This window comes from Callorhinchus milii, unplaced genomic scaffold (genome assembly GCF_018977255.1).
Source record: "Callorhinchus milii isolate IMCB2004 unplaced genomic scaffold, IMCB_Cmil_1.0 Scaffold21, whole genome shotgun sequence".
Classification (NCBI taxonomy): domain Eukaryota; kingdom Metazoa; phylum Chordata; class Chondrichthyes; order Chimaeriformes; family Callorhinchidae; genus Callorhinchus; species Callorhinchus milii.
Window position 1 is genome coordinate 8,267,367 of NW_024704762.1, and position 12,165 is coordinate 8,279,531.

The 12,165-nt window shown below is 45.4% G+C and overlaps 1 protein-coding gene and 1 non-coding gene across 2 annotated transcripts; one reads left to right on the top strand and one right to left on the bottom strand.

Annotated features, from left to right (window-relative positions):
- Positions 1-445: 445 nt before the first annotated feature.
- Positions 446-12,152, bottom strand: pgpep1 (pyroglutamyl-peptidase I). Its single transcript, XM_007898835.2, has 5 exons — positions 11,936-12,152; positions 8,847-8,899; positions 2,365-2,481; positions 1,594-1,826; positions 446-1,079 (listed from the first exon to the last, which is right to left on the bottom strand). Exons 1-5 carry the CDS (start codon positions 11,970-11,972, stop codon positions 887-889), a joined length of 633 nt encoding a protein of 210 aa, XP_007897026.1. The 5' UTR covers positions 11,973-12,152; the 3' UTR covers positions 446-886.
- trnat-cgu lies at positions 1,145-1,216 on the top strand. Its single transcript has one exon. It is a non-coding gene; the product is annotated as a tRNA-Thr (tRNA).
- Positions 12,153-12,165: the final 13 nt, after the last annotated feature.

Sequence of the window (12,165 nt, forward strand, 5' to 3'; positions counted from 1 at the left end):
CACTAGTTACCTTCATCTGTCTCACAGCTTGGCCTATGCTAGGTAAAGCAATACAAGATCTAGTGTCTAAGTTATCACAAAGCAAGTCAAACGTTGCATACATGTACAGGCTTTAAGTCATTAAATGTCTAAGTGCTTCTCTAGCCACAAGGGCTTCAATTGGTCTGACTCCAGGAGGTGGTTCAACCTAGGATTCTGCTTTAATGACCATCATCCTCCTTCAGAGTTTAATACCTTCTTTCTGCAAGAAAGAGAGAAAGAGACAGATGGACAGACGGACGCATACACACACAGGGAAAGACACACCAACTTAGATATGTAGAGAGAGAGAGAGAGAGCGACAGACAAAGCAAGCATAGAAAAAAAGGCAATATTCCAGGGTTAACAAAGATCACAAGAGAAACATTATCCCACTCTTATTTGTGTCAAAAAAAAGCTTTGACGAGTGTTAGATTTTTAATAGAAAATAGGGTCATCTCTGAAGTTAAGAAAATCTGCACAAGGCAGTGTAGAGCACGTAGATTTTCATTCCAACCGGCTTGACTGTTTTCTACCTCAGAGGTGAAGGAAGTGCAAGCAATGCAAAGCTCACTTCAAATAGCTCTTCTGCGAACAAGATTTTAAGTAGATAACGGGGTGAGGGTTGTGACAAGTGTTAGATGTTTTAAAAGAAATGAAGACAGCGTATCAGATGCAATCGCAACGCTTCCACGCTGCTCATCACCCACAAAAACATGATATCACATACAACCGCAGCTGTAGCTAAAGTTGTACCTTGAGTTAATTTTTTTTTGAAGGGGGGGGGGTGGAGAAAAGGAGGAGGAAGGGGAGAAAGGAAAAAAAAAAAGGGTGCGTGTCAGGTTATTTTTCCTTCCATTTTCCAAACTCAGTGATGCATCTTGCAGTTTATCTTTGCCGCGGAATGTTCCAGAACATTCAGCATCTCCCGAACAATGGTCTGGAGCGCTCCTCCGAGCTGTTCGGCAGAGTACGGCTTTCCCAGAGGAGGTACGTGAACGAACGCCGATTTTCCGTGGCTCAAATGTAGGGAGGCGTAGTACGTAAAGTCACACAGGTATCTGTGGGAGAACACGAGAAAATGTGCATCAGTTTTTTTTAAAAAAAATGTGAATGCGCGAGGCGGAGTCCCGTAGCTCAGTAGTTAGAGCGCTCGCCTCGTAAGCGAGAGACCCGGGTTCGATTCCCGGCAGGGCGAAATGTTGGGCAAGTTTCCTTACTCCACACGCCTCTGTTTACTCAGCAGTAAGCGGGAACCCGGTTGTTAGTCAATTGGCCGATTGCTTCTCTGGGGGGTAATAAACCCTTCAAAAAAAAATAATAATAGTAATGGTTTGGTCGCTTCAGTCCACGACTGTTTGTGCGATTGGCTGCCGCGCTTTGCCCGAAAACGTGCAGTCGATTCACTTGACATTATATTCTGTGAAGCGCTTTGAGACGTCTCGAAGACGTGATAAGGCGCTGTATCAAATGCTCGGAAATGTTTTTAATCGGAGGGAGAACTGCTCAAGGCCTTCAGGATTCTCCGCAAAAAATGAGTAACTGCGCGGTTTTATACCATCTACAGTGCTGTACCTTCCCGCGTCCTTGGAGACGGAAAAGACGACATCTAGCTGTGGTGCTGCGATCCTGTTGCAGACAGTGTCCATGTCTACTACGGACTCCAGACAGTCGGGGCCTCCCTGTATACAGCAGTGGGTGTCTGGACAATAACATTCGTTATCTAGACCCTTATAGCCGTGGTTGTGGCCGCATTTCTCCAATGTTACAGTGGTGGACATTCCTGAAACTCCCACGTGGATGAACAGCTGAAAGAAGTGTAGGGAAATCGAGACAATTTTACAGGTGGAGACGCCAGAAATTCCATCCACCTGTGTCCGAACCAATCGTTGATACGACCGTCAACTTTAGAACAGGTAAACTCACGAGAGAGGATTGGACTGAGCAAGCCCTTTAAGCCCCACTTGATCTCATTGATCCAGATTAATGCACATTAACGACCATCAGGTTACTAGATTTAAGTGCTCCTGGGTTTCCAGCTCATTCGAAGGGCAAGTTGTTGTTGTTGCAGGAAGGGTGGTTGAGGTCAGGGTGCCGGACTCGATTAAGAATGCTTGACACTCTTACAGTGAGATAGCAGGGCGGGTTTTCTGGAGGAATGATATCAAATGGATCATCTCAAACAGTCGTGTGTCCTGTTCTGAGATGATTATTGAGCAGCAAAGCAGAACACTGCTCCCTCCAGTGGCAGGGGACTGATTCTACCCAACACAATCCTTTCTGCTCTTAATAAATTGAGCCCTGACAAAATGCATTGAGATCGAGCAGTGAGGAAAAGCACCTAACCTGGGGGTTATGACGCTTCCACAGCGAGGGGATCAAATCCAGGACCTTCTGGTAGTCCACTGGGATCTCGTACACGTACAAGTCCACATCCTCACCCAAACCAAGCTTCTCCAGCTCCTGAAAGAAAAGGTAGAAGGTGAATTTGACAGCAATGGTTTAAGAGTCCGACAGGAAGATCTAATTATAATCGAAAGTTATACAAAATCGCCCATTATCAGTTGCACACAAGTGAAGAATGTTTGCGCTGTGCTTCAAGAAGCGTCCGGCCTCACAGCTGAAAAGCTTATGCAAACATGTTCGAGGGCAAAGAATTAGTCACTTGAGGGGTAATGTACCAGATCGCTGGCACCTCCCAGGCTAGCAGCAGAAGGGAGAAAATTGGGAAACCTATTGAAAATAACAGATCATGCTCTCCGAAACTCTTACAAAACTGCTCCACTTTGCTTTTTCTTTTCCAGGCTTCAAAAGCTTCCTCAAAAATAAATCTTAATTTGTATGTTTGGTCACCACCTTTCCTGCTTCCTGCTCAGTGCTTCCGACCAGAATTGTCAAGTGCTTCGAGATGTCCTTCTACATGCAAAGCATGGTGTTCTTTTCATTCTTACAATGCCCAGTTATACCTTAAGGTGAGCCGATCAGCTCCTAAGCTACGTTCAAGTTCAATGTTAAAGCGGTAGGAAGGTTGCTTTTTCGAACCAAATTGGGGATAGTCAGTCTGATCTCATGTCTTATGACAGGATGCAAATCATAACAGACAGCTCACTGATGTGGCTTGGCTCATGGGGAGAGATTTTATGAAAGGGCAAAGTTCTCAGAAGAAGGGGAAAGAATAATGCATTAAACATGAGATAACAAATTATTGGCGCTAGAAACCCTACTGTTATTATTGTAATAATAGAAAGGGAGTCTCAAAGCGCTTCACAGGATATACTGCAAAGTGTAGTGAATGTGCATTTCGTAGGATAGCGAAGTGAGAAACTCTAAAACTATTCCAAACATAAAATCCCCAAAATGCTAAGTATTATGCAGGCATTCAAAACAACGAGGTGAGTAGCAAATTGCTGTCACGTGAATTTGGGAGTTAAATGAGAGCGAGGTGTGACGATAACACGTGGTAACGGAGCGAAAAAAACTCCACATTGCTTTGAAATAATGATGTCTACCTTCGCAACTCAATCAAAAGTTGACGATTTAAGAATAAATATATGTGCATTTAATACAGAGTTGAGTTATGAGGGCAAACACTGCACATGTATAGGGCAGATATTCTTTCTTCCCCCTACTGCCTTCACCCACAGTAGATTTGCCCTAAGTACAAGACAGAAATAAAGCATCTGTGTTAGGACCCTGAGACAGAACAGCCTGTGTGTCAGACTCCCTGAAACCAGACTCTACAAATGTAGTAACAAGAGAATAATTGAACAACTCCCGACTGCAGACAATGAGACTCTGTTATTTTTCAATAAACCACATCAGTCAGTCTGGACACGGGTGACATGAATTGTGGCACTCGCCATCATTGCTAGAGTACAGGGGCTATTGCTCCCCACCCCCCACTCCCCAATTGCTAAATAAATTCACAGCTGTGTTCAACACCTGCCCCCACCCCCAATTAGATAGGACTTGCAGTGTCTGAACCAGACAGGCTATAAAGTCCTGCTCAAAGTACAAGCATTCGTTAAATAAAACCTACCTTTGTATCTCGCGCTTGGAGTTACAACATCCTTTAGTGGTTAAATCACAAGTGACTTAAAAATTAATATTGGCCTTAATTACCGTACACATTGCTGTGAAATAGAGAGAACTTGCGCACTGCACACAGCCCTCTACACACACACACACACACACACACAAAAAGGACGGCCTAGGGGTCCCTAGACACAGTCTGTGCCTAAAGGTCGCTGAAAACCAGACCCCATAAACGTAGTAACAGCAAAATAATTGAACTGCTGTCTTGGTACAATGAAAGTCTGTTTTTATCAAGAAGCAACAGTCAGCCTCAGCATTTTCTGTTAAAGTTTAGTTAAGTCTGCACTTAGGCGGCAGCAGCAGAACAGCACGCGAACTGCATTCCTCTATCCCGCCGACTTGGTAATATCTACTCTAAGGAGACTTCAAGAGGACTGTTTAAAGAAACACTTCTTGAGGGCAGTCCAGTGCTAAATGTGCCCTTCACAGCCACGAACGCGTCCCCTCTTCTCCAGCTGCCTCGCAATGCCCCTTTCTGGGTTTAATTTCTCAATCCCCATTTAGCATCTTATACAAGGTTTATAAACGTATAAAGTCCCCCTTGGAGAGGTCTCTTTACAAGGCTGAAGGGACCTCATTCATCTAGTTGTTCACCACAGCTCAACCTTCCAACGCTGGGGGGAGTATCCTCAGTGCTCTCCTTCTGCAGTGCCCCTAACGCTCTTATGTGACAGTGACCACAGAACTGCGTACAGTACTCCAGATGCAACCAGAACAGACCACTGTACAGCCAGTCTGGAACGCTCAACTCTGGATTCGACAATGTAAGTCAGCATCTTATGCGGACCTGAAGAACAAAGAGTCAACTGACCAGATCAACAAGTTCCATCCCTGCTTACGGTCGACATGTGCCACCTATTTTTACATCTCTTTACATCAGTTGCCAGTAAAGTAGCAGTAGTAAAGTTGCCTGGAGTATTGCAGTTCCTACTGTATCAAGCTTAGTTAATAAGTTTTTGGTTGTCTCTGCTGATTGAACCACCTCCCCGAGCGAGGTGCCATTTGCAAATCAGACTTCCAGTGAACCCCGATCAAACTTAGCCATGTATCATTTCTCAACGGGCCCTTAAAGCTTAAATGAATTTCTACCCATCCAGTCTGGCTGTACTTGACCAATGGTTCCAGAGGTGAAGGCCAGTGTCTTACCCACGTGCTACAGAGGCAGCATCATTCAATGATCAAGCAATAGAAAGGGGGGTTACTACAAGAGTTCGGTTGTAAAATAACTAGTAATCCTTGCATTTGTTATAGCGCCTTATCACGTCGAAAGGCACTTCAGGAATTACTGTGAAATGGAGCGACTGGGAAAAAAAATGCCAAATCTTTTCTTAATGGCGTTGCAGAGCAAAGCACAGTTGAAATAAGGAAACGTCTTCCTCTAATAAACTACGAAGGAGAGGTTTGGGTGGTCCTGAATCTTGAGACACGCCTGAAACTCCATGCAGCTGCAGCAATGGCACAGAAGCCAATGTCCACATTGTCGCAAGAAGGCCAAAAGACAGGGATCAGTCAGGCTCTCATCGGTACGGTGCGAGCAAACTGTTTTCAAATGAGGAGAGAAACATAAATCTCCAAGAGCAAGGAAGATTTTGATCAGCGCACCTTCATACACCAAACGAGTTGGCTGAGGCTTGCAGGAAGATCACTCGCCCAACATTAATGCATGATCCGCGAGCCGAAATGTGGAGGAGCCACGTACACAGTAAGGTAACAAAACGATTGAAGAGGGGAGGGGGGGTGGAAATGCGTGCAGCTAAAACCCATCCTCAGTCACAGCTACACAAGAACACTTTAACACTGACCACTGGAGAGTGGGTAAGGAATAGGAAACCACAGAATCTTACAGCACAGAAGGAGGCCATTCAGCCCATCGTGCCTGTGCCAGGCTCTTTGAAAGTGCTACCCAATTGGTGTCACTCACCCGCTCTTACCCCATAGCCCTGCACATTTTTCCTTTGAGTATATAACCAATTTCCTCAACAGAAAAAACTAAAAGTTTCTGATCTACGAATTCCACCCCTAGAGCGAATGTGAAGCGCTATATTTCGAATTACCACTCTTTTTTTTAATATATAAAAAAAAACACTTCCCCATCTGGTGAGCTTTCCATCACCCCCCAAAAAAACAAACCACAATTCTTCCGTAAAGAGTCTCATCAGACGGGTCTTCCTTTAAAATAAAATCTCACGAACCTAACATCTGACTCAGCGGGAGGTTTTCAACAAGTGAGAAAGTTTGGCTGCGGCAGTCAGGCAAGCCGCGGTGAAACTAGAGTGCGTGTAGGCTCAGCCTGCGGTCATCTCCGTGGTCGACAGACAGCTGAAAGCTGATGGGGGCAAGCACGGCACTTTCTCTCTCTCTCTCCCCCCCTTTCTGATTGATGTTTCTTTGATTAAAATGCAAATCCTGTTGCCCCAGGCTACAGACGTCTGGCTGCCTGTCTTTGTGTCCGCTCGTTCCCACTGCATGCTGTCTGAAACTGCACCAGCACAAAGATCCAGAGAGTATGTTTGGGGTTTAAGGGGAGGAGGTGCAGAGAGAGGGTGAGAGAGAGAGAACGCAAGTAATAGATGGATAGATTTCAGAAGAGAAGCTAATAATTGAAGATTGACAATTTAAAAACCCAATTTGATTGACCAGTAAAAGATCTTCACTTCAACTTGCAAATACTTCAATGCCATTCTGCTCCATAAACCTGGATGAAGGAATTGCACTGATTTTATTATAAATAATAATAATTGTTGCATTTGATACGGTGCCTTACCTCGTCATTGAACATCTTAAAACGTTTCACTGAATATACTGTGAAGTGCCGTGACTGTGTGTTTGATATCAGTGCAATTCATTAGTTCCTAAACCCTCATAGATCAAAATCCACCCACAAAAATGCAATCAATTCACTTTACAGTAAATTCTGTGAAGCACTTTAAAACCTCGACGACTTGACAGGGCGCTGTGTCAAATGCAAGGATTATTATTATTGTAATAACTTGTGTTTTAGATTAAAGTTGAGCTGCAAACGGGTGGGAATAGGCTGCATACAAACATGTTTCTTTTTTAAAAAAGTGATTTCCCCCCCCCACCCCTACATTAATCTGGTAAACTTACCTCAGACACGTGTTCGTGTGTAGTGTTTTTGAGAGCGCCAGGTGACGTCCCTGAAATGGGGGTTTACAAAGTTGAAAGAGGTTGTATCAAGTTCGCGCGAGTGTCGGATTTTAAATGCAGAACACAAACAGAACAGAGAAGCTTTTGCAACTTTTACAGGTTAAATCAAGATACCCCCGCCCACCCCCCCCCCAAGACACACAAATTGTGGGTCGGGCCTGTGTGGTGGCGGACCCATCCCTTTAGCCCCACCAATTCCCGGCAAAGGGATAAAATCAAATCCTCAGTTCTTCTGTGTGTTGCCTACGGGAACAGCTAAGATCACTCCTCCACTCGCCAGGATTCAAACAGCACCGAGACTGAACTTTCGATTCACAGGAACTTCAACCAGTTTGAAAACTGCTCTCTATTCAGCAGATCTCCCAAACCACAATACTGTGTCTAAACAAGCATTAATCATAGGTGACGAAATCTATTATCCACTATTAAGTCTCTCAACACGCGCGCGCACACACACACACACGAGGATGATTAATCACTGAGCAGTATAAATAACAACAACTTGCATTGATATAGCGCCCCTCATGCAGGTTAGCGTCCTAGAGCACTTCACAGTGGAGCATGACACCGAGCTGGGGGGAGGGGGAACCGAGGGCACAGTCGAAGAAGTAGGTCTTCAGATGCGACCTCAAGATTGGGAAGGAGGGGGCAAGGCAGAGAGACAGGATTTCGGGATGTAGTGGCTGAAAGTGTGGCCACCGATGGTGGAACGGAGGGCACGAGGGACAAGCAGGAGGCCGGAGCCAGTCGAGCTGCAAGGTTCTGAAAGCAAATTGCGCTAGAACCTGGCTGCAGAGTCTATCCTAAATATCAATGCACAACACTCCTATATAAATGTACCACACACCCAATTCTGGCTTTACTGAGAAAAGACGAACCTTCCTCTGCTCCTCGCTAAATACGTCAATCACTTTACTGAATGCACGGCTGCTAGAAGCAGGATTGCTCGAAGCAGTAGTGCATGAGTTGCAAATTGTAGACCTATCAACCCCTTATGGGTAACGAGGGAACAGGAGACTTGCAACTGCTGTTTAAGTCACTTCCTCTTGAACGTGACAAGAAACAATACCAAGGTAGTGCGGATTGACCAGGTAATAGCACCTTAAGGCAGGTCTCTCCATGGCTCAGTAAATTTATATAGTAATGCAGACAGAAGGATTTTCCAAACAATCGTTGGTTTGTACAGTTAGGTTATCCCAACAGGGAAGACCGCGAGTTTGGCTGAATTGCCTTTAACATTCTCGAACTTTGGCAGGGAAGGGGAGAAGAGTGGAAAGAGGGAGACAAGTGATGAAAGGAAAAGGAAGCAGGGGGGAGAAGGGACGGAGGGATCAAGTGCAGAGGGCAACCAAGTCTCTCTCCAGTGAATCCCAATCCGAAAGCCCCAGGTAGACAGGTACGATGATGTTCCTCACAAAACTGTTCCCCATCATCACATTCAGGAGGTGAGGAGAGTGTCACAGGAAGAGTTTCAGAGAAATCATCTCAGACAAGACAATCAATGAAAAAAGTTTCACTAGCTCAGCCTCCGAACTCAGCTCCTGAACTTGAAGACAGCCCCTTACCTGCACAGCCACCCAGCTCGCATTAATGGTATGTTCTCCAAAGGGGCCGAACCCTGAAAAGATGAAAACATTTAAAAAAAGTTAAAGGAGAAAATAATAATAACAATCATTTGCATTTGCTACGAGGCCTTATTACGTCGTCAGGAAGTCTCAAAGCTCTTAATTAATAAATATTACACGAGAAGGAAACGAGAAACTAGGAATCTAGAAGGAGTAAAGGGCAACTTCTCGAACTGGCAAGATATAGGAAATTCTGCAGGGATCCATACCAAGATCGCTCCTGTACCTCAAGCCACTGAAGGGAGACCAGGCAGGAGATTACTTTTAGCGCTGACAGGCATTACAAGCCGGTCAATTATCACTGGGCAGCAAGCAAACGCTCCCACACTCGAGTAAGGTGACTGAACCATATCTGGCAAATGCTGACCTCAATAATTGGAAACATTATGGTGTCAATCATCAGAAAGGGAGGGGCAGATTACTTGTAGAAAAATATTGCATTAACGACCGGAACGGGCTTCTGCTGGGACTCACTTTTAAAAGAAAACCCAGAAAGATTGCAAAACGATACGGGATGTGTAAATGGGAATGCAGCACGGGCAGAGAGGTGGCAGATGAAATTTTACCTCGGGAAACGTGAAGGGTTTCACATTGTTAGGAAGAATAAAGAAGTGGAATGTACCCTGGATGGTAGGAACCTGAGAGAGGGAAATACCACCTCTCACATCACCTCAGTCTTGATATGCAGGACTCAAAGTAGCAGCAAAGGTGGACAAAGCCACAGAGAATGCAAAGAGTCTGTGACTTTATGTCCCGTATTCCAAACCCCTGCTCTTTTCCCCATACCCTTGCATTTTGTTTCTCTGAGGACTTATCAAATTCCTTTCTAAAGCTCATCGGCTCAGACTCATAAGTCTCTTATCCACATCACCATGAACAAGATTCCACTCAGTGATAGGGGAAAAGGGCTCTTGAGAATGAACGAGCACTGAAGCCATGTCCCAAACTGCTTCTTTGTACAGTATGTCTACATCTAAAAGGATCCACGCTCAACTTTTTGCTTAAAGGGGGAAGAAAGTCTGGGGAACTGTACTTTCCCATCGCAAAAGCAGAAAGTTACACCCTCACTTGTTTAGCCTTTAATGAAAAATCCTTTGAGTTCTGAAGATTGCTGAGACTTCTCATTAATGATTCGGGGAGGGGTGGGTTCTATGTGCATCTGGAGTGACCCATTTCTTTTTCTTGAGTTTGGATGGGGCGAACACCTGGATCACTTGGGCTGGTCTAAAGCCACCTCTCAAAGTGCTTCACAAGATGTACAGTAAAGTGAATTGACACGGCAGCCAGTCGCGCACAGCAGTGTCCCACGAAGAGTCGTGGATTGAGTGACCAAATTATTATTTTATTCATTTATTCTGAAGGGATTATTATCGCTAATCGACAAACCTCTGGGTTCCTACTTACGCCGAGATCTCAACCAACATTGAGAGTATCACATGGAGAAAGCACTTCCACACTCCTCTAAAGTTCACCATCAGCGAGGAAGGTCTGTTGACCATACACATAGTTTTGATCCTCAGAAGTGCATCTCCAGTTTTAGTAAATGAACTTCCCTTTTAACGGTACTGTTGTGGAAATAATCCTCAGCAATATGAATAAAAAAAAATAATGATCTGCCCCGCGTCCGTTAAACAGTTTATTATGATATTCAACCCTACGTTTCATCCTGTTCCTCCCCTTTCGATGTTTTTGAACAAAATATCTAGTTATTCATTTATAAAATAGAATTTACCATACAGTTTACACTTAGCCCTCCTTTCAAATGCTGTAGCTGTGGCTCAGCAAAGACTGCTCAGGCTCACAGTCAATTAGTGTTGGGAATCACAAGACACCAGCACTTCGTGGGTCTGCATCTTGCAGACACTGGACAAATCCCAGTCTTGCTTTGTCTGACTCGCCTAATTTGACTGTCTGCCCCTGTCCCCCTCTGCACCCCCTCCCTCCCTCCCCTCCCTCCTTGTCCCCTTTGTCTAGTTGCAGCTGTACATTAACAGAGAGCGCAGAGGAGACTTTGTGACAATGGTCCCCACACCAACGCCACACAGAAATAAACCGATGACATTCTGCTTTCTCAGCTCTAACTCAAGAGCCAAAAGTTGTTTTTTTTAAAAAAAAACGTTTGACACGACAGCAGCTAAGTTACTTTCACATCAGCCTTGCTCTCTTGTCCCCCCCCCCCCCACACCCCCACCCCCTTTCCCCATCTTGACTTCCAAGTCTAACGCAGTCTTAGAAAAGTTACTTAAAAACCTATTCGCTCAATTTAACGCAACAGATGCACTTTTTTTCGGGGGCATTTACCATTTGCACACACGTCCGAACCTGTGCAAAACCCAATTAAACGTATTATACTGACGACATCTTTTTTTCGACATAGTCACACCATTCCCCTTCCAGATCGTGTTGACTGCTGCATAATTGGCACAAGCAGGTGGCTTTATGTGTACATACATTTCCCGTGAAACACACACTCACACACACTCACACTCAGGCTCGGAGAGACGGTTACGTCTAAAAGTTGTATTAAAACTCCCCCCCCACCCACAGCACATTTTGCCCCCGGGGGTTAGTTACGTCAAAACATTTTGAAACAATAAATCACCAGGAGAATTGACAAGTGTGGAAGGCACTCACGACCCAGTCAGTCACACAGTACAAATACACAAAGGAAAGTTGGTGATACTTCCCAAACTTGCCCCCACCCCCCCACACACCCCCTTCCCAACTCCAACCTGGTCTCTTCTCCCCCCCACCCCCCGTTTAAAATCCTCACGACCCAACTGCCCGAAACTTCCCCCCTCCCTCCCCACCCCCCTCCCTCCCCACCCCCACCAGTCGAAAGACAGATCGACAGCGAACTCGCTCTAAGGTTTGGGACTCGTCTCTTCTCTGCGTAGTGTCGGAGCCGCTACAATGTGTCCCGACTGTTGGGATACATTTAGCGGCAACAATGTATCGCGTCCCCTCTCTTCCTCCTCCCGCCGCAACAGTGTAACCAATGCCGTCCATTCATGTTTTTTTTTATATACCTGTGACCACTACGGTCCTGTTACTGTTCCTCTCCATAACTCTTCTGTCTGTCTGTCTGTCTGTCTTCCTCTTCCTCTCCCCCTCTCTCTCACTCTCTCTCCCCCTGTGTGACCGTGTGTTGTTGCTTTAGCTGGAGGGGTGGATTGGGGAAGGGGAGGCTTTACTTCCTGCTGCACTTTACTCCCCCTCCAGACACGTGAGCACCAGCTCCTCCTCCTCCTCCTCCTTC

Excerpts from the sequence above, each read along its gene's own strand:
- pgpep1 (XM_007898835.2), bottom strand. The coding sequence starts at position 11,972 with ATGGAGAGGAACAGTAACAGGACCGTAGTGGTCACAG. Across the intron at positions 8,900-11,935 it reads CAGGACCGTAGTGGTCACAG|GGTTCGGCCCCTTTGGAGAA; the intron begins GTATATAAAAAA and ends TCATCTTTTCAG. Across the intron at positions 1,827-2,364 it reads GGAAGCGTCATAACCCCCAG|CTGTTCATCCACGTGGGAGT; the intron begins GTTAGGTGCTTT and ends CACTTCTTTCAG.